At 37.0% G+C, this 22,988-nt stretch overlaps 1 protein-coding gene across 5 annotated transcripts; it reads left to right on the forward strand.

Moving 5' to 3' along the window:
• Nucleotides 1–337: 337 nt before the first annotated feature.
• TT8 (basic helix-loop-helix (bHLH) DNA-binding superfamily protein) lies at nt 338–21,629 on the forward strand. 5 transcript variants are annotated; one of them, XR_016043840.1, is made up of 9 exons: nt 338–650; nt 747–1,001; nt 9,657–9,753; nt 9,919–9,933; nt 10,070–10,126; nt 18,629–19,133; nt 19,249–19,842; nt 20,484–20,954; nt 21,053–21,629. XR_016043840.1 is itself a non-coding variant. In XM_088851274.1 (9 exons), the coding sequence occupies exons 5-9, from the start codon at nt 10,091–10,093 to the stop codon at nt 21,131–21,133; spliced, it is 1,551 nt and encodes a 516-aa protein (XP_088707400.1). In that variant the 5' UTR covers nt 338–650; nt 747–1,001; nt 9,657–9,757; nt 9,919–9,933; nt 10,070–10,090; the 3' UTR covers nt 21,134–21,629. The 5 variants fall into 5 exon arrangements, 4 of the variants coding, with proteins under 4 accessions (XP_088707400.1, XP_011625677.1, XP_088707390.1 ...); XM_088851274.1 differs by having other exon boundaries at nt 9,657–9,757; nt 19,385–19,842; XM_011627375.3 differs by having other exon boundaries at nt 19,385–19,842.
• The last annotated feature ends 1,359 nt before the right edge of the window (nt 21,630–22,988 follow it).

Raw genomic sequence — 22,988 nt, forward strand, 5'->3', positions numbered from 1 at the left:
GCACGAGTTGTCGCATTATATTAGTGTAGTATAAGAGAGATCATTCCCCGTATTTATATCCAAGGGAAGAGGGAAGGGTAGGAGGGAGGCTTTGGTGTTGATTTGAGTCGTTTTTTAGGTTGGGCCTTTCTCACCTAACATAGTTAATGTTTTTACATAAAAGGGGTGTAGTAGTTTCTTACATTCTCTTCTCCACCGGTTAGCAAAGGGAACCAGCGCCACGTGAGAATGGGGGTTTGGGCTGGCAGATAGGGCCGGCTGGTAAACCCACCGGTCAGCTCTCTCTCTCTCTCTCTCTCTCTCTCTAAAGTAGTCCATTAATTTACCTGCAAACACTGCACTAACCGTTGGGCTCTGCCTCTCTTCCACCACCACACCACTCTCCTCCCATTCTTCTACCACCTGCTGCACCCCTAAAAAAACATCTCTCTCTCTCTCTCTCTCTCTCTTACCATACTCACCCCTCTCTTCTCTCTAAGGGGCATGGTTCCCACCCCATCGTCCTCGTCTAAGCCCAATTGGAGTATGGCCACTGCAGAGACTCCAGCTTTGTCATCCGCTGCGGCTCAGCTCCAACGACTCCTTCAGTTAGCCGTCCAAAGTGTGCAATGGACATACAGTGTCTTCTGGCAAATTTGCCCACAACAAGGGTGAGGCAAACAATTCTTACTTTCTCTCACAGTCATGATTCATGTTTGAGAGAAAGAAGAATTGATTGCGTTTTTGAGGAATGTAATCTGATGCAGGGTACTTATTTGGGGTGATGGTTACTATAACGGGGCAATAAAGACGCGCAAGACGGTGCAGCCCATGGAGGTTAATGCCGAGGAGGTGTGCCTCCAGCGGAGTCAACAGCTGAGGGAGCTCTACGACTCACTGTCGGCTGGAGAGACGAACCAGCCCTCGAAGAGGCCATGTGCCGCCCTCTCCCCCGAAGACCTCACCGAGTCTGAGTGGTTCTACCTCATGTGCATTTCCTTCACCTTCCCTCTTGGTATCGGGTAAACCAACCTACCCCTCTCTCTCTACTCTTCTTCTTAATTCTCTCTCTCTCTCTCTCTCTCTCTCTCTCTCTCTCTCTCTCTCTCTCTCCCCACATATCATTCTCTTGTGTGCTTTGAATTGCGGGAATAACTCAAAAACGATTATTTATCATTCACTGGCTCAATTGAGATCCATGTACTCGCAATTGCACTAAAACTCCTCTCTCTCTCTCTCTCTCTCTCTCTGCAGCCATATTCGTGCAGCAAAAGTGAGAGTGTTTGGTGTGCGTTTTATGATACTTGTTCATTATTATTGCATGGTTAACATAGTTTGTAAATTGGTTTCTGATATCTCTTTGCAACACTTAGTCTAACAAGTAGAGAGAGAGAGAGAGATGAAGACTACGAGGTAGGTCCAAATTAAAGATGTAGGTGTAAATTGTAGGCCGTAGATAGATTCAATTTTTTGCCGAAATTAGATGGTCAGTTCTGCATACTATCCTTCCACATAAGTGAGCTTCCATCCTTGTAGAAAAAGGTCTCGAAGTAATTGGGTGGGTCTACTCTGTACATTTGTTTTTCCATAATTAAAACCAAGAACGAGTTTTAGATATTAAGAGAAAAAATGTGTCATAGAAGAATACTTTTGAAGGTAAAACGATCTTACTTTTTCTTTAATAATGATTTCTAGGAGTATGAAACAACTATTTAGATATACATTGGGTACTTTCTATTTCAATATATGGTAGTTTATAGGCTAGATAGGCACCTGCAAAATTTTGAATCTATCAAACATGGAAACTGTTAAAGATGAAACAAAAAAAAGCAGGAAAAGCAAACCTGCTACTAAGAGATCAAGTGGTTTATATGAGTAGCTACAAATGTGGGAGCACTGACATTGAGAGCAAGGAACAAGTATAAAATGGTGATTTCTTTCTTGGCCTATCTTCTTGTACATAGCCACCAAGGCATGCATTGCGAGGAGGAGAAGATCTTCAAATCTTGCAATTGGATATATATGTAGAGGGAGAGCCCAAATCTATAAGTTTCGATATTCAAGGGTAAATTGAGTATTCACATGTTTTAATCACCCTAAAATTGATCATCTATCAAATTTGGATACAATCACCATCAAAGAACTGAAGTTGCATGACTGAAGTCATACATTGAATAAAGTAATGGGGATTTACATATAATGAGACCATTTACTTTTTTAACAAAGAGTTCACAATCATTTTTAGCTATCAGATGTGATATTTAATGGATTGAAGTGCATCACAATATTAAAGAAATTTTATTTTGAACATTGTGCCTAGTTAATGACATATTTTCCAACTACCCAATTTCATCTATAATGGTTAATAATAAGGGAAAATATCTCTATACCTCCCATTTTAAGTTTTATATCTCAATAGATCTAAGGTTTCAAAAATATCTTCTATATCATATTTTATATATTTCATTTCTTAAAATAATAACCAACATTTATGCCTATAAGCTGCGAGAAATCAATAAAAGGAGAGTGCATTTCTGTTGCTATACGAGCCGGGGTTCGTGCAGGAACCCCACCCATTGTATTAATTTATTTAAAGTTGTGCGAGAGTTGAGGAATTAGTTCTTGTTTTGCACTATATTTACATACAATCTATCATCTCTCTGCCTCTCATGTACATAGAAATATCTTTGCATCTGCTATTTCTTGCTCAACGCTCCATCAGCAATTCGTCTTCCCTTTTTTTCATATATGATTCTCCCTCTTTTATTTTTGGGGCATTATCCTTATTTCCACTGCATAATTTCTGTTCTTCCAAATAATCTCCCATACTGCTCCCATGAATAGTATGATGGTGCTCATTCTTTGCCCGCCGGATTCTTTCTTTCCAGATAGCATAAATTCTCATGGACACAAGTTCTCTAAAGCCTGCACACAACTTTGTCGTTCAACTTCCTTTCAAACCAATACGAGTAGAAGATTTTTCAGGTAAATTAGCTGTAGGAATTGAACCTAGTGTTGGGTATCTCGTCCCATTGAGGGAGGGGCATCTAATGGAAATTGTCTTCTTTCCAAACAAGGCAGTTCCGGAAAGTGGAAAGATGACTTATTGATCAAGTCATTATCCCAGAGCGTTCAGATGCAAGGCAGTGGTGTACGTTCCTAAGGAACAAAAATCTAAGTTGATGAGAAAGCACTCCTATGCATCTTCTTAGTGTACTCATATGAAGAATTCGATTATAGGCTATGGGATCCTGAGAATAAAAAAGTGATTAAGAGTAGAGATGTAGTCTTTCAGGAATACCTCATTATTGACGACATGAAGAAGTTAGAAAAGACACGAATATTTAATGGTTTAGAACAGGTTATAGTTCCTACTATCATGGTACATGAAGACAAGGAGAAGTGCAACAAGAGGATGGGTCCCAAGAGAGGTGCAACAGAGGTGTGCCTCCAACGGAGTCAACAGCTGAGGGAGCAGCCTGTTCAAGAAGTATCACCTACAGTTGAACTAAGAAGGTCTTCTAGGAGACATAAACCATTTACCAGATACCCTATATCAGAGTATATCTTATACACTGAAGGAGATGAACCAGAAAGCTAACAGGAAGCTCAAACCGATGAACAAAATGAAGAGTGGGTTAAAGCTACGCAAGAAGAGATGAAATCCTTGCATAAGAACCACTTCTATGACTTGATAAAGTTGCCTAAAGACAAGTAGGCATTGAAGAACAAGTGGGTCTAGAGGATAACACTGAAGGGAAAAGCTCACAGCAAAGGTACAAGGTCAGGTTAGTTGTGAAAGGTTTCATACAAAAAAGGGTATCGATTTTGATGAAATATTTTCTCCCGTGGTGAAAATGTCATCAATCTGTGTGGTGTTTGGTGTGGCTACAAGCTTGAATCTAAAGATAGAGCAGCAAGAAAAGAACCTATATGGCAGTAGTACAAGAAGTTCGATCCCTACATGGGGAGTTATAGATACAAGAGGACAGCCTCAAACCATTGTGTGTTCATCAAGAAGTTATCCGACAACAACGTCATAATGCTTTGACTATATGTTGACAACATGCCAATTGTCAGACATGACATTAGCAAAATTGGCAGGTTGAAAGAACAGTTGAGCAATGCCTTCGCCATGAAGGACTTAGGACATGATCAACAGATATTGGGCATGAAGATCTCTCGTGACAGGACGGTTGTGAAACTATGGTTGTTACAAGAAAGGTATATTGAGAAAGTGCTCGAAAGGTTCAGTATGAACAATGCAAAGCCTGTCGGTTCCCCACTTGAAAGTTGTTTCAAGTTAAGTGCCAAGCATAGCCCTTCAAATGAGAATGAGAATGAGAATGAGAAGGAAGAAATTCAGAAATTTCCCTGCACATCGACTATAGGAAGTTTAATGTACGTCATGGTGTGAACTAGGCCAAATATTACACACACAATTGGTGTAGTGAACAAATTTATCACTAATCCTGACAAGGATCAATGGGCATCAGTCAAGTGGATATTCAAATATCCCAGAGGAACATCCAAAGTATGTTTGCACTTTAGGGGAGGTGAACTTGTCTTACAAGGGTACACAGATGCAGACATGGATGGAGATGTAGACTTTAGAAAGTCAATCACATGATACCTGTTTATATTTGCAGGGGGAGCTATTTCATGGCAGTTCAAACTGCAGAAGTATTAGGCTTTGTCTACTCAAGGCAGAGTACATTGCAGTCAATAAAGCCTGCAAGGAGATGATACTAGATGAAGAGATTCCTCCGATAGCTGAGCTTGAAATAGGACAAACATATTATCCATTGTGATAGACAAAGCGCTATTCACTTGAGCAAGAATGCTAGCTTCCATTCTAGGATGAAGCACAATGATGTACGTTACCATTGGATTCGAGATGTTCTAGAGAGAAGTTATTGTAGCTAAAGAAGATCCATATTGACAAGAATACGTCAGATATGATGACTAAGACCTTAGCCAGAGATAGGCAAAAGCTATACCGAAGCATGATAATTATGAATGTCATCTAATACCAGGTTGATCTATAAAGAGAAACCTCCCTCCTAAGACTGGAGGGGGAGATTGTCAAGTGTCCCATCCCATTGAGGGAGGAGCATCTAATGGAAATTGTCTTTCCAAAAAGTGAAGTTTTGGAAAGTAAAAAAGATGACTTGTTGACCAAGTCATTATCCTATGAAAATGGGAAGTCTCACGTAATTGATATAGGTAGATACTTCCTCTAATCTTTTTTTAAAAAGAAATAGAGATGGGCTACCTTTTAAGAGGCAATGTGATATGGTTGGCCCATACAAAAAAGGAAAATGTGAGAGCTTTTCTAGATTTTTTGTGTATTGACAAAAAATACATGAAACATTCTTTGCATAGAAGAAGAAGATAGATAAAGTTACCATTTTCCTAGAGAGAAGAAGAAGAAAGAGAGAGAGATAATATTTTTTTTAGAGAGAGAAAACTCCTCTAGAAAAGAAAAAAAGCCTATGATAGAGAGAAAAACCTCGTATAGAGAAAATCTTCTAGAAGAAATAAAAAAGCTCAAGAAAGTTTGTTTTCTTGAAAGACTATTGTAACCATTGAGTTAATAGTGGATTTGTCTTTTTTTCCCGTGGACGTAACCTGAAAACGTGAACTAGAATGCCAATAAATTGTATGTTTTATTTGCATGTTTTTACACTCATACATACACATCGACTTTAGCATATTTTTTGTGTCTCATATATTCGCATTCCACTACAAGCATTTGCATTCGAACGGGTGGGGTGGGTAAGCCCAACACCTAGGACGTAACATGGCAAACTTCAGTTGCTAACCAATTATGCCGGATTAGATTCCTATTTGCGAAAAAGATTTGGACGTTAAGAATATTCATTGTGTACTGTCAAATCTTCATATTATTGTTTGCACAATCTCACCCACAAAGACACATTTGAAGCAGAGGTGCTCATGGCCTTCGGCTTCAGCTTTGCACAAGAAGCACATGGCACATCCATGAAAGCCCCATTTTGATAGAAGCGATAGGTCAAACCATCGCCTATTGAAATCTGATGGTTAATAGGGATTAAGATTGTGTAAAGAAAATATAAATCCACCTAAATTAGGAGTCATGGTTATATATTTAAAGTTTAAGATATATGTGGCGTCTATGGACTTTCTATTTAGTATGGGATTCATAACCTTACGTCTATGAAATGAGCAATGAAATTATTTTTGTGACCTATTTTGGGCCACCATATAGGAAAGAAAGCTTTCTAGAAAGACTGAATAGGAAAGGGACTGAGCTGACTGATGAGTGCCTTTCTAGTCAATAGAAAAGGTTCTCCTGTGGGGCTAACATGGCGGGCTACAAGTTTTACCAGAGAAATATCCCAATCCGTGTCTCACGAGAAGATGAGAAGGTTTCTTTTAGATGCGGTTCTCTTGAAGATTTTGGGTGATATTCTCTTTTAGTGAGAAAAAATCTTGGTTGCACCTAATGTTCTCTTCCGCAACAATGGTCTAGCTATAAAATAGATATTGCAGATCAACGGGAGATGTCAATTAATAGAGTTGGTCTAAAAGGGTTGCTCAACTAGGTCTTATTCAGGGTTAGAGAGTAAACTCTGTATCTCAAAATCTAAGATCTCTAATCAGTATAGTGGATTTCACTTTGTCATGCTTGTGGATGCAAGCCATTTCAATTAAGCACATAAATCTTTGTGTTCTTGTAGTGTGCGTGTGTTTTATGTTTTATTACTTGCATTTTGATTCGCTCCACATATTTTATTTCTAGGCTTACATACACATTCCTCGTAAGATCCAACTTTTGGTATCTTATTCTTGCATCAAAAATCACTCTTGAATCTTAAGAAATTCTCTGATTCCATATGCAGTCAGTATCTTCCTTTGGGAAATCACCCATGCCATGATGCCTAAGTGTATTGGTTTTGCTCATATAGTTTTTAATGTTTTTGCTTTTGACTTAGGGCTTTCTTATGAGATTGTGGACATTTTCATGGTGAATCAGGTGGTCAATAGGCAACCATGTGAGTCTAACTTCCCTATATGTTCAGGAAATACCACCCATTACCTCTGGTAAATATTATTTAAGTTTGAGAACATATTTAATCAATAAAAAGAACCTGCCCATCATATATAACATAGTTATATTTATACCCAATATATTTAAAAATGCCAATTGTATTGTTATCTACATGACTAATATAGCTATTTTAAAGTGAGCATTCCACATATCTCTATACTTTTACCTATTATATAATTTACAGCCAAATTCAGGAGATTGCGGGAATAAATTCTCTTTGATTTATGCTTTAAACTAAACCATTAAAATTTCAATAGAGAAATTTGGGATCCATCGAATTACAGTATATGAGAAGGTGGATCTGCAAAGACAAATCTTCTCCCCACATACCATTGGCAAAACCAGCTTGAAATCATGTAAAATCTATAAACAAACCAAGAAAACAAAAAAGGGATAAAATAAATAAATAAACTAAAAATTAAAAGAAAATAAAGACTTATTTAGAATCTGGTCCCCTTGATTCAGCATCTGGAGTTGGTAGCCTGGACTGGGCTAGTAGTTGTGCTGTCTTCATCCTCAACCGTAGAGGTTTGCACGAATTTTGAGAAGTACTTAAGGAATGCTCTTCCTAGAGTTTTTATTTGCTAAGGATAGAAACCCTATCCTCATCCCTCCCCCCCTCTACACCCTATATAAACCCCTCTAATTCCCTATTGAAAATTGGTAAAAAATCATTAGAAAATCTTAGATTCCCTAGAAAACTAGGAAAATAATACAACATCCATACAAAATTTACCCCAAAAATTCCCCTAGGCTCCAAGAACCTAGAAAACCCTAGGCTAGAAATCCTAAGCCAAAATCACCCCAAAAAAATCTCTACACAATTTTTAAATCAAAACCTTAAGAGCAAGATCTCCTAGATCAAAAAAACTTTTAAATCCAATTTGTCAAGAAAGTAAGAGAATGTATCAAATACATAAATCAACCCGCGGTCCTGATATTGGCCCCAATTACATGTTTTCTCAAGTAAGTGATCTCATCATTTTCTTTTATTTCTTGTTTTATTTCCTGCTTGATTTATTTTATTTAATTAAGTTCTTAGATTTAACTTTTTAATATTTATTTGGTATGAGATTTCAGCTAGCACTGCCTACATATTTAAGGGGGGGTCAGATCTTCTTTGATTTGTGTTAGTTTTGAAACTATATATTCAAATTTCACCTATTTGGTACGAATTTGAGGGATCTCAGTCGAGATGTACTCCGATTTGTGGGTAGACATTAGGCATATTCATCCTAAGGCTTTTGAATTAGGGTTTTATTAATTGTATTGAATTAGGGTTTCTAGACCAAGGGTTTTCTCAGGCTTTTAGGCTCTAAGGTTTTTGTCTAGTCTAAGGGATTTTCTCTCAAATTTCTCTAGGATTTTAGTTATGGGATTTAGGTGAGGTCGTAGTGCTATTGGGATTAGGAATCCTAGGCTTATCTCTACAGTACTAAATCTGATAGGATTAGAATTTCTTGGGTCAAAATAGGTCCGTCAAATCCATCTGAACAGTTAAATAGAAACCTTGAAGAACATTCCAAAAAATTTCGCCAAATTCCACGACTCGAAGAATGTCAGCAATGCGGTTCCCATCACTGGTCCCGCCAAGCTTGGCGACACCCCCCGTTGCCAACCTAGACTCAAGCTCTGGCTCATACTAGAGATTCGGTTGAATCTAGCAACGGTGGTCCCATTAAATTTTGCTGCATTTTTTGGGGTCAACGATTTGAAGTTTTCTGAGTTTCCTATGTTGTTAAGAATAAGACCGGATTAATAAGGATAGGTTCACATATATTTTGTCAGAATTAAGTTGATTTGGCAAGATTTAGGTGCTTTCTTGAGGATTATGGACTACATGTATTATTTATTTAGTTATTATGATCCTTATGGTTCAGGTTTGCAAAATTAGGATTTTCAAGAAATACGAAAAATAGTAAATTTCAAAAGAGTTATGATAGGGTGTTCATATTATGGAGTAATTTATGATTGTATTCAACAAATTTTAGATACTACTAAACCCTCTTTTGGTACATAGAGCATACTTTTAATAACATTTAATGCTTCATGTGGATAATATCACATCACACGTGAATGATGTCACATCCCTCTTAATAACCAAATATACCCTTACTAAACAAATGCTATATGTATCAAACAAGGGTATATAAGTGTCCGAATTTTATTGAGTACAATGATAGTCGGAGCACCTTAACATAAGCCATTTCAAAATGGGTATCTACATATATGTTTAGAAATACAATATTTTTGTAAAAAAAGTACTTATTTAAAGAATAAGACGAACATTCATTTAACTCTACCATGTCCCAAGCCGGCCGGCCGTGTGGCTCCTAAGCCGGGATAAAAGAGGAAGGTTGTGTTACATAGGGCATGAGCTAGCATAAGCCTTTGCCACATCTTTTTAATGAAAGCGATTGACTGATAAATTTTTTAGTTATTTTATTTTGTTTACTCAAATTCTTTATTTAATTTTAGAAGATTAATTTCAGTGATATTTGGAAATTCCTTGGATTGTTTATAAGAGGAACTCTTATTTAGTTGGCGGTGGTAAAAGTTAGTTGTGTCTTGATGTAAAAAAAAGGATACCGGGGCGGGCAGCGAGTAGGAGGCATTATATATGGCTCACAGGCGCCAATGAAGAAGACAGCAAAGTCTTCACTCGAGCAATCCTCGCCAAGGTAGGTAACAACCCATCTGCCATTCCATTTACTCTCTCTCACATAATCAACATCTTCCATTTAGTCTCGTAATCTCACACACATAATCAACATCTTCCATTCTCTTCTGCTGCAAATGTCTTACAACGCCAACGGATGCCTGCTTTTGCTGTCCTCCTAATCCAGAGCGCTCACATTCAGGTCAGCTCTCTCTCTGGTGCTTCTTCTAATGTTTTAAAGTACCCGTGCAGATAATCGTGTGCTCTCTCTCTCTCTCTCTCTCTCTCTCTCTCTCTCTCTCTGGTGCTTGTTCTAATGTTTTAAAGTACCCGTGCAGACAATCGTGTGCATTCCAGTTATGGATGGAGTACTGGAGCTCGGCACCACCGAAAGGGTTTGTCTTTGTCATGCAACCACCTCTCTCTCTCTGTTTCTTTTTCTTTTATAAACATTAATATATTTTATTAAATCAAGTTTCTGCCCACATGGAGTTCAGCCGATCATTTTATATATATTAAAGTGTTGGCTATGGCCTCAAAAAAGTCGAATATTAGATAACGATCTCCTCCCATCTTTCTATTACTACAGAGAAAAGCTTGAGTTGTCAATTGTTTTGGTAAAACTTGATCTCTACGATTCACAGTCTTACGACATTACCTTCGATTCCTTACACTTTAGCGGGTTCATCTTTTCCCCTCAAAAATTCTACATTAGTATCAGAGCGAGCAAGGCTGTTTTAAATTTCGATTTTTTATGCGCGCTACTTTACTGCCCCTATCTTGAAGCTCATACATATTAGATGGTAAAGTTATTGTTCCTCCCTCTACATATCCATCGTATTTTATTGATTCGCACACCTCTTGACCTTAATCTTTATGAGCATTGTTTTCTCTCTCTGCTGTTAACTAGAGGTTAAAGTAGCCGTGCGTTTTTCTTTTTTTTACCCACACAGAAGTTCACTATATTTTTTGCCAAGCCCTCCATCTCACAACCAAAGTTCACCTTTTGAATGTTTTTCTTTTTCATTAAATATCACAGTGAAAGTCACTGCATTTCAGTGAATTTCAGGGCTTTTCTTTTCTGGTTTTTAACTTTTGCCTAAAAGAATTCGCTTAAGTTTTTTCCCTGGAAACCTGGTGCACTTCGTAGGCACACACCTTAACCACTCGGCCAAAGCCAAGTAGTAATTCTCTTTTTAAATTTGACGGTTATAATAAGGAAAAAATAAATTTGCTGCTATAATTTTAACGATAGAAAGATGTTGATTAAATTTTAGAGAGAGATATGGAGTTGGCTGCTATAATTTTAGAGAGAGACAAAGACACATAATTGTTGCTGAAAATTAATGCATATTTTTCTTGGATTATTTAAAATTGTTATGGATACAATAACTATTCGAGTAAAGGTCTACATATCCATTGCCTGCATTTTCTTGGTTTATGATTTAGGGATATTTCTATATGTTTTATTTGTATCATAATTGTCATTGCCTTGCATAATTATCATATACTTTGGTCTCTTTAAGTGAAAAAATTTCATGATCTTGATTTAATGAACTCAACTTTTGTGATTATATCATGTCATATTTGTTGAAAATATCAAATATTATTATAGATGCTATCTCCAGTGCTAAAACATATTCATATGTTCATGAAAATTATTCTTATGAGAGATTTGACATAAAGTAGTTTTTTGCCTTACTTTATTAGTTTTTGTTGTATAACAGTAGTACGAATATAAACTGTTCGAAAAAATTCTTCTTTGAGGTTGCAGCTCATTGAGAGTCAGCAAACCTATTGATTTAACTAGCAGACAACCATGTTCTTAAACACAATTGAATTTTTTAAACATTTAGGCATTATCTAAAATTTCAAATGGCATCTAGGCTAGTCATGTCCGAACTATCCAAACTTGAAAAACTCAATGGAACCAATTTTTCTATGTGGAAAATAAAATTTTGATATATTATCTTCCAAGATAGGATGGACTATGTTCTAGATACATAACCACCAATTTTATAGCCTAATGCCAATGGTAAAACCAGAAGGCGACTTGACAAATGGTTAGAATACGACAAAGTAGCTAGGACTACTATGTTGAGTTTTATGGAAGATGATTTAATTAGAAACGTTGAGGATCACACCACAACTCAAAGTATAATAGGTACCATATCTAAAAAGTATGAGACCACTTCTGAGACCCATGTGCAATTGTTATTAGAAAAATATAATTTTTTCAGCATAAAAACATCAGACTCAGTGACCAAGCAAGTCAATAAAATGACAGTGCTCGCAAAGAACCTTGTTGTGACCAAGAATTTAGTCCCTGATCTCATGCAAGTGTCCACTGTCCTTAACAGTCTCCCTCCATCTTATGAGCCTGTTGTAATCACATTAAACCATTCTGCACAAGAGATAACTATGTTGAATCTTCTCATGTACTTCAGTATTGACGCTAAGAGAAGAATGAGAAAGAAGTCAAATGAGCTCCATTTTGCCCAAAGTTCTTTTTAGATTCCCAAGAAACCTTACAATAATCAAAATAATACTAGGTAAATAGTAAATAGGAGAAATTTTAAAAATCATTAAAATAAGGTTGACAAGACATGTTTTTATTGTAAGGAAATTAGGCACATTAAGTTTCAATGTCCCAAGCTGAAAAAAAAAAAGAAAAAAGAACTAGAATAATAACAATGCTTGAAATAATCGAGGACCAATGACGAATTCACATAGTTGAAGGAGATTACAGCTGGTAACCATCGTATTTATCTGAGAAATGACACCTACTATGATGTACTTGGTGTCGGTATTGTTAAGTGGTGTTTACCTGGAGGAACGAATCTCCTACTGATTGATCTTTTGTATGTGCCCAATATGATGCGTAATTTGATTTCGGTTCCAAGGCTAGACGACAAGGGATATGAAATAAAGTTCAAGTCTGATCAAGTCACCATAGGGAAGCATTTTAGAGCATTGGTGTATGATACTAAAGTTGACAATTTGTACCGATTGAATATTAATAAAATTTTATCTCTTTCTAGTTATTTTGATATCTCTTTTGATGCTTTTGTATGTGCGGATAATTCATATTTATGGCACTCAAAATTATGACATATAAATAAAGATAAAATGAATCACATGGTTAAAAGAGGCTTGCTCCCCAATTTAGGAGAAAATGTATTTAAAACATGCGAGCCATGTATTTTTGGTACATTAACTAAGAAGTCTTTTCCTAAAAGGGAAAGGTCTAATGAACTACTTAGTATTGTTCACTCTGATATATGTGACCCATTAAATGTAAAAACACATAGAGGTATGAAATATTTCATAATATTTATCGATGATTATTCATGTTATGGATATGTGTACCCATATTAGTAAAAAGTCAGATGCATTAGAAACATTTAAAGAATATGAAACTGAGGTAGAAAATCAACTAGGTAGACGTATTAAAATTCTTTGAACAAATAAGAGAAGTGAGTATTGCTTCGCCTTATTTGCTGAAGTTTGTAAGGAGCATGATATAATTCACCAAACTATCATGCTATATGCACCACAACAAAATGGTGTAGCTGAAAGAAGAATAGAACTCTAATGAACATGGTTAGGTCCATGATGAGCCATCCAAATTTATCACCTAATTTTTTGGGTGAGGCTCTCAACACTGTAATGTATATTATTAATCATGTTCCAACTAAATCTAGAGACTTGACCCCATATGAATTATGGACAAGTAGAAAACTTAATCTTACTATTTTGAAAGTTTGGGGTTCTTGGGCACATATGCTTATATCCCCACAAAATATAGATAAATTACCAAGTAAAACTATAAATTGTTCTTTCATAGGTTATTCAAAAAATTCTAAGGGCTATAGATTCTACAACCATTATACTAGATCATTAATAGAGATCCGTGATGCTCATTTTCTAAAAAATATAGATGAATAACATACTTTAAGTAAGCCTATTGACTTACATGAAATTGTTAAAGATAAGTGTCTCAAAGACCCTATTTCTCAATCTCCCTTTACAATTGATGAGAATAATTCAATTGAATCTAGTGTATCGGATAGACCTAAAAGAACTAGAGCCCCACCTATAATTTTAAGCGAATTTTATGTGTTTATGGATGAAGATAATTATTCTTCAATGAGTGAAGATTCAATAGATGAATCTCAAAGCTACAATAAAGTTATTAGCTCACATGACCCAGTTGAGTAGACTCAAGCCATGGATGATCAACTTGGTTCTATTAAAAAAAATCAAGTTTGGGAGTTGGTTGACCTCCTTTAAGATAGAAAAGTCATTAGTTGTAAATGGGTCCTAAAAAAAAAGCTTAATGCAAATGGATCTATTGATAAATATAAAATTAGATTGGTGCCAAAGGATTTACGAGGCATAGATTATGTAGAGACTTATTTTCCAGTAGCAAATTTTTCATCTATTAGGATCATCTTAACATTAGTTACATATTATGATCTAGAATTATTTCAAATGGATGTTAAAACAGCTTTGTTGAATGGAGAATTAAAAGAAAATATATATATATAACAGCCAGAATGATATGTAATTAAAAGCCAAGAAGACAAAGTATACAAACTTAAAAAATCTTTATATGGTATAAAACAGTTATCTAGGCAGTAGTATTTTACGTTTCATAATGCAATCACTGAAATTGGTTATGTACCCAATAGGTTAGACCATTGTGCATATATCTAGAATAGTGATAGTAATTTTGTTATATTATTATTGGAAAACTCTTTCCAATGCCTATAGGTGAAAATGAATAGTGATTTTGCCTACCCTTATCACCATCCAAATTTCATCGCACGGTCACAGGTGTCTGGTAGTGTTTCATTTTTCATTTGTTTTTTTACAAATCTGAATTACTTGAAATTTGGAGCGTGTGAACATCTTAGTGAGACGCACCTAATAAAAATATGAAAAAAATAATTTACAAAATATAAATTGACCAAAATACCTCCATAAATTTTTGGGGTATTTTGGTCAATTTTTATTTTTCGAATTACTTTTTTCATATTTTTATTAGGTGCGTCTCACTATGATGTACACACGCTCCAAATTTTAGATCATTCCAATAAGTAAAAAAAAATGAAAATTGAAACACTACCAGACAACTGTGACCGTACGATGAAGTTTGGATGGTGATGAGGATAGGCGAAATCACTGTTCATTTTCGCCTATAGGTGTTTTGTAGTATATCTCATTATCATTATATGTAGATGACATTTTGTTAACTGGTAATGATATTGGCATCATTAACCATACCAAGTCATGGGTAACTTCCCATTTTTAGATGAAAGATATGAGGGAAGCCTTATATGTATTGGGCATTAAAATAAGAAAGCGTGTCGAAGGAGGAGGAGGAGAAGGAGAAGGAGAAGGAGCCGAGGTGATGGGGTGGCTCGAAGAGAGGAGTAACAAAGCCGAAGCCGCTTCTGAACCGGAAGATTCGATACTGATCTTTGCGGTCCAAAATGAAGGAAAGGAAGTGGAGGCAAAGGTCGACCTAAACGCAATTCATCGGATGGGGGCTCACTGTCTTTGCATGAGGACTAAAACGTGGAGGATGAGCTGTGGGATTCGGGATGAGCAGTGAGATACTAAGATGCGTTGTTTATTGAGATAGAAGTTCGAAACTTCTATGTTTATCTCAAGAAAATTATTTAGAAAGTATTTTAAAAAGATTTAAGATGGAAAATTGCAAGCCCATATATACACCCACTTGTAAAGGCTTAGAATTATCAAAGAAAATGTATTCATTAAATGATAGTGACAAAGCTGAAATGGAAAGAATCTCATGTGCTCAATCTATAGGATGCATAAATTACGTCATGTTGTGTACAAGACCTAATTTAAGTCAAGCATATAGTCTTGTGAGTAGATTTCATAGTAATCCTGATAAGGCTCATTAGCAAGCCGTAAAAAAGGATACTCACATATATTCAAAAAACTAAAAACTACAAGTTGTGCTTCCAAGCTGATAATTTAGAAGTTACTAGGTTCTCTGATACAAACTTTGCAGGAAACCCAAATGATAGAAAATCAACCTCAAGACTTGTATTCCTCTTTGGAGGCAGATGTGTTTCTTGGTCTTGTAAAAAACAAGGTTGTGCAGTTCGGTATACTATAGAAGCCGAGTATATTGCTTTTAGCATTGCTACAACGTACACCGTCTGGATTAAACGTTTCACAAATGATTTGAAGCTGGATATAGCTGACGGACCTGTTAAAATTTTTTGTGATAATCAGACTGTCATCTCATCAATTATAAATGGAACTTATAGTTCCAAGGGTAACACATTGAAATTGATTATCATTATATTTATGATATTATTGAAAAGAATGAAATAACTGTAAGTTATTTGTCATCTTCAAATATAATTGCAAACCCTTTAACAAAGGGATTAGGTGTGGAAATATTATCAAAGCATTGAGCTTTGATGAGACTTAGGAATATCTAAGTCTGGAACTCCCAAATGGGATATTTTTCTTTGATGTCTTAATTATAAGAGGAAAAGCTGTATTAGTATGAAAAACCCCATGAAATGACTTTGGATATTTTTTGTGTTATGAAATGCATAACCGCACTAGCGTGAAAAGCCTCATGACAATTATATAATCATAAATATTAAACGCACTAAGTGTTATAGACTTTATGATATTTCAATGTATTTGGCCCTCATGACCAATTAGGAGATGTTGGTACGTGTGGGTGGCCATGGAGCCTCATATGTGAAATATTTCTCTCTCTTTATCTTAATAATACATTTTAATATTTATTACTAAAAATATTTTTTAGAGAGAGAAGATACCTTTGTCTAACTGGTAGAAGATAACTACCTATTTCTTAGGAAAAGAGAGTCACTTTCTCAGATATTCCAAGAGGAAAGCCGAACGTTGGAGAACGGCCTCCTCCCATCCCTCTATAACTAGGGTTTCATTGTTATAGAAAGGTACACAGAGAAAGCTTGAGTTCTCAATTATTCTGGTAAAACCTGATCTATGTGATTGACAGTCTTACGACATTGCCTTCGATTCTTAAGACTTTAGTAGTTTTATCTCTTCCCCTCAAAAGTTCGAACATAAAGGTTATGAGAAAATTAAGAGGAAGAGACAATGATCACTATGAATCAAGCATGGTGACGATAATTTCTTTGGCATTTGCTAGGCCATCAAACTCCATATTCGCGTCCTTGTAACAGTGTACCAGTACAAATGCCTCTCCCGCTACAACGCCCCTCACTTTATATGTATGATCCATTAGAGTCAGTGTCCATGTAAAATCCGACCCGCTGAGCCACCTTGGAAACTCCAAGCATTTGAAATAATTTCAACAGAAAAAAGAAAATTTCAAGCCTCGCAATAGAGACTTGGCTTCAGCTTCATTGGCAGTAAGATTGACACAAGGGCCTGAGTAAGATAAGAGCAATATCTCTAATGACGCCTCCCAAACCTGTCCTTGGGTTAGCACCAACTTTGAGCTTCACACTTCCTTCAGGATGTGGCTGACAGCCATCTGGTTGCATTTAGATGCTCCTGTTATGACAATGTAGAAGTACGAATGCATCTCAAAAATCCATCAGAAAAGGTTGTTTTAATGTTGAAAGAACCTCTAATTGATCATCTCGACATCGAGATGCATGAATGTGTAAAAAGAAAGATTTTGAGTCGCAAAAATAATGCATCTTGCAACACATTAAGTAAACGTCCATTTTCAAGATTTTCATATGTTTACTACATGATTTTAATCATTTTTTGAGTTTAAAATTTTATACTTAGATATGAAAATACATTTTTAGATAATACTAAGAATTTTTAACACCAAAATTATATGGTACAATAAAATTTGGGAGTGCGCCTTAATTGGGTTGTTTAATGTTACAACCTTATTGAAACCGTACCCTTTTTTAATTTGAAAATTATCACTAAAGGGCTTAAACTATCTCACAAAATCATTTAATAGCAGAAAATACATTTCCCATGAATGGTGGGGTATACCAGCTCCTAAATTGGTGGGGCCTACATGTACAAACATGTATTGATTCCTCATGGAATATTGATTCCTCATGGAAATATCCATGGAGCAATCTAATTATTTACAGAAGGACCTGGTTTGTATGCGGCCAAGCCCACATACGTAGAAATGTGGGCCTTTTAATAAATCTATTTTTGAGATGGATTTTATGACTTAATTTTTAAGGACATGTAATCTCTAACATGGAGATCATGAATATGAAAAAATAATTAAATCTTAAAAACAAAAAATAATAATTTTAGTAAAAAAACATTTGGACCATAAGTTTGCATTATTTTTAGATGGAACACCTACATGCATCTATCTTTAAGATGGACGCTTTACACTTTCTAGACTGCATATGTAGAAATGCGGTCGCATATGCAGAAATTCGGTCCAGCTTGCATGAAACCATTTTCCTTTACAGAAAGGGTAAGTGTTTAGTATGTCCTCCACCTTCCCAAATTCATCTCAATATTTTTAGACCCAAAACTTTAAAGAAAACTTTAAAGCTCTATCATCTCGAACGCTACCATCCTCAATCTGAAATACATAAATAAATCTTGAGCCTAAGAGGTGATCCATCATGTACATTATTTTAGACCATTAATTTCAATTCTTCATTAAATCTATAAAAAACTTTGGAGCTCCAGATTCATAAATCTGAGCACAAAATGGGTTTGCAATGAGTTAGGATATTTTTCAAATCCTAAAACTCTTAAAACAAGGCCGGACACAACACAAGTCAACAGACTCACCAAAAATGTTTACTTCCCCCAAAGCAATTAATCATTCTTCCATCACTCTTGGGACATGGTTAGGAGCACAGCTAGTGAAATGAATGATGTTGGAATTTCAGGTGCAAGAAGACTCCAGTATGGTGCAGCAGCTGAAAGCCTTGTTCATGGATGACCAAGGCCAACTCCAACCTCAAAAGCCAGTCCACTCTGAACACTCCACCTCCAAGCCTGCCACTTCAACAGACAGCTTTCCTTACCACCGTGATCATCATCGCCCACATCGTCAACATCATCATCAACAACATCAGCACCATCAACAACCACATGACCAGCAGCAGGAGCAGCCCCCACTCCCATGGCAGGCAGTGGAGATAGAAGAGGAGGGGGATGGGGAATCAGAGTCGGAGAGTGAAAGGGAGATGCAGACCAAGGATATTCAGGTCGGTTTGTCACCAGAAGGCTGCTCCGATCCTAACCCCATCAACATGACTGCTCACACCTCATTAACCAACCCACCTTGCCAAGAACAGCACTTGCCAATGCCCACCAACAATCTCTTACTCGACGACACCAATCCATGGCCACTTCTACATGATGACATCAGCATCGGTCTCCCTTCCTCTGGTACCCCTCCCCTTCATCTACAAAGCCTCTACTAATACTTGCTTTTCATATTATGGAAACCCTTTGCAATTCTCTCACTTGGATCCTTATATTGGTCATGCAAAAATGCTTGCAGATGCAAGCACATGCCTCGAATGCATACAATGGCCATACGCATCCATGCATGCACTTCCATATTTGCCTCCTTTCATCATATAAACATCTGTTATTTACATATCATGGGAATCATGGTGAGTTGAATTTGTTTGCAGGAGCCACCATGCATAGGGATGACATGGTGGCAACACAGGAAGATGGACACTATTCCAAGACCGTTGCTGCTGTCCTACAACGCAACAACACCAACAACAATGCAGCTCCTCCATTTCTTGTAACCTACTCTTGTCAGTTTCCAAAGTCAGAGGACACAGTATTTTCCAAGTGGAAGTGGAACAACCAAGCAGCCACCACCACTAGCCAAGGAGGAGGCGGCCAACAGTGGCTACTCAAATACATACTCTTCAGTGTTCCTTTCCTTCACAGTAAGTACAGGGATGAGAACTCCCCTAAAGCAAGGGGGGATGGAGAGAGTGGCAGCAGGCTGCGGAGGGGTGTCACCACTCCCCAAGATGAGCTTAGTGCCAATCATGTCCTAGCAGAACGGAGGAGGAGAGAGAAACTCAATGAGAGATTCATAATTCTCCGCTCCCTCGTTCCCTTTGTTACTAAGGTACTATGCTTGCTCTCTCTCTCTCTCTCTCTCTCGCATATGTTTATCATTTGAAGTTCAATCCCTATCAATATCTCAGGCACACTTTACTTGTAACTGCTCTGCAAGACTCTAGAGATGGACTGCATCTGTTATAATGCGTAAGAGTTCACCATTGCACACATCCTTTCATTGAACTTAGGTATAAGCTCAGAACTTGATAAAAAGGAAACCAAATTACAGAAAGCAGTATCGTTTACACGCATTCCTTCCCTTGAGCATCCTCCTTCGTGGATTGCCAAGGCCTTTTGTACTTCTCTTTCTTATCAATTTAAGGTTAACATTATCAAAAAAAAAAAAAAAAAGTTTACACACATTCCAAGAGCTACCGGAGAGTTACTTATAAACATGCTGTAAAAGAAACTACATTTCACACATCATTGTTTCTGCCAGAGTGAGCAACAAGTTTAATGATTTCTTCCCCTCATGTATAATTATCTAGAATATGTGTGCCACATATACAGGTTATATTCATTCAGGAAGAGAGGCATTGAGCTGCAGTCTCTTCTTCCATCAGCTTCTATCTTGGGTTGATCATAATGAAGATCTCTTCTTCCTTGCATTTTATACTGACAACTCGTCATGTGATTGTTTTGTATTAGATGGATAAAGCTTCTATCTTGGGTGACACGATAGAGTATGTGAAGCAACTGAGGAAGCGCATACAAGATCTTGAGTCCCGTAACAGGCAGATGGAAATCAATTTAAAAACAAGGGCTTCAGTCAGCTCAGAAACACAAAAATTGTCAAGTACAAAAGATAGAACTAACTCAAACACCAGTGCAGTATTGACCACAGCTCAAACACTCAATGACCGCAGCAGAACTATGGCCTTAGACAAGAGGAAACGTCACATCTTGGAAGGTGCAAGGACCAAGATGGCAGCAGGAGGGTGCATCACTGATGTACAGGTCTCCATAATTGAAAGTGATGCACTTCTCGAGTTGCAGTGCCCATACCGAAATCGATTATTGCTTGAGATCATGCAGACATTGAATGAGCTCCACTTCGAAACTCAGTCTGTCCAATCATCTTCAGACAATGGTGTTTTGATAGCTGAATTCCGAGCAAAGGTATGGAAACCAGTTCAGAGTGACTTTGTGCTACCACATACACTGCTATCATATGAGAACCAAAAATTCTTACTATTTTTCATTTCTCTCTCACTAAGGTCAAAGAAAATCCTAATGGGGAGAAGGTAACACTTGTGGAAGCCAAACAAGCCATTCATCATATCCTTGAAAATTGCTGACAAAAGCAAAGCTGCGCAAACTCTGCTAGAAAAGAAACGACAAAGCAGGCATCCATGGTGAAAGTTTTTCAATAGGAAAAATAAACCATGCATCAAGAAAGAATATTGAATCCCAGTGAAAGCCCTTAAGTTTTGAGAGAGCAGTTTTTTGTTGGTGTTGAGCCATGTAAAGGAATGCAGTTTTCGTGTGCTCAAAACATTCAAACATACATAATGGCTCTGCAGCAAATGTCATTCAAACTTCCGCTATGGCACCCCAGGTGTTGAGTGTAGATTGTTATCCCAGACTGTTCAAAATGAAGATATGAGTGTGATAAGTGATGTCCGTTGATTTTCCAAGGATCAATTGAGAGGGGCCACCACAGTGCACTACTGATTGATGGCGAGTGTGACATATAAGAAAAATTCCAATCAAGAATGTGCATTATAAAATTTTGTATTATAGAAGTTTCTTGCACAACTTTGTAGTCAATATAATAAATTTTAACAAGCAAAATGTGGGTCATCCATCAATGCTGGCCCAGTTTCCTTTCTCTTTCTTGTTTTATTTCTAGTGGGTTAAGATGTGGGATCGTGCGGTGTTTCAACACCAAAAGGCAACAGTGCTTGAACCGGAGTCCTGACATTGAACAGTTGAGCTGCATTCCATAATGCAGAAGCACACAGGTAGCAGGGTTGCCATACTAAAGTGGCTTCATGTTAGTTGCACTTGAATATAAGTTTGGACGCTTAACAGCACGTGTTTCCAATAAATCTACATAATCCTGTGTCTCAGATAAATCTACACCATCCACTGTTTAATCAGCTTTATATTCTATCAATGTCATTCAAGCATTCAAGACATCTCAAACCACAACGTAAAAAAATCTTTTCCTTATAAAAGGGATTAATTTTAGGGAAAATATCTTCATATCCCCTGTTTTTAAGTTTTATTTCTTAATACACCCAAGGTTTGAAAATATATATTGGAGCTTTAAGATCTCAAGTATTGTATCTTTCAACTCCCTGAATTAATTTTTTCTATTTTTTTAGACCAAACAAATCTTAGAATGACATGTCCTTTCTAAACCCACCCTTTCTCTCTTCACGTGCCCCAAATGTATCTCTCTCCCCCATGATTCTCCCCAAATCCCTCCCCCATGATTCTCCCCAAATCCCCCAACGCTCTCTCTCTCCCTGTTTTGCGTACCCACTCTCTCTCCACCGTATTTTCCCAAACTAAAGAAACCACATCTTCCTTTCTCTACAACCTAGTCATCACAGTAATCCAAATAAAAAAACACTACCTTCTCTCTGATCTTCAATAGCTTCGCTTCCAAATCGCAGGAAACCAAAAGTCTCTCTGATCTTCAATAGATTCGCGTCCCCATTGCAGGAAACACAATGTTTGAATTTTCAGTATCGCATAAAACCAAAAGTCCAACTTTCTCAACAACCCTCATTGCTGCAAACCAAAAGTGTCCACTTGATCGCTGAAAACCAAAAGTGTCCACTTGATCACAGGTCCTGATCACTCCAAACCAAAAAATCCTCTTCTCTCTCTCAAGAACTTCTCCCTCAAGAATTGTAGTGAACTGTAGCAATGGCTTCCAATGGTGGACATGTAGCTTCAACCAGTCAACATCAAAGCCTCCTCCTTCTCCATCTCCTCTAGCGAATTTTAGTGATGGGTGGAGCTGAGATCATTGGCTCCCACTTAGAGGCTCGTCGTTCCAAAAAAGTAGCACCCTCCCATTGTAGGGGGAATTCTCATTCAAGTTGGTTTTTTATTATAGTCTTGATTAATAAATGGCAAGAGTTGAATCTGGTTTGAAAAAAGACAAAAAAAAAGAAGATACATAGGTTCAGGGCTAAT

Source organism: Amborella trichopoda, chromosome 1, assembly GCF_054954075.1.
Source record: "Amborella trichopoda isolate Santa Cruz 75 chromosome 1, AtrichopodaSantaCruz75HAP2 v2.0, whole genome shotgun sequence".
Classification (NCBI taxonomy): domain Eukaryota; kingdom Viridiplantae; phylum Streptophyta; class Magnoliopsida; order Amborellales; family Amborellaceae; genus Amborella; species Amborella trichopoda.

Bases quoted from the DNA above. Each gene is read 5' to 3' on its own strand.
- TT8 (XM_011627375.3), top strand. From the start codon at position 484: ATGGTTCCCACCCCATCGTCCTCGTCTAAGCCCAATTGGAGTATGGCC. The intron at 10,127-18,628 runs GTTTGTCTTTGT...TTGGAATTTCAG, and splicing joins AGCTCGGCACCACCGAAAGG to GTGCAAGAAGACTCCAGTAT. The intron at 19,134-19,384 runs GTACCCCTCCCC...ATTTGTTTGCAG, and splicing joins CATCGGTCTCCCTTCCTCTG to GAGCCACCATGCATAGGGAT.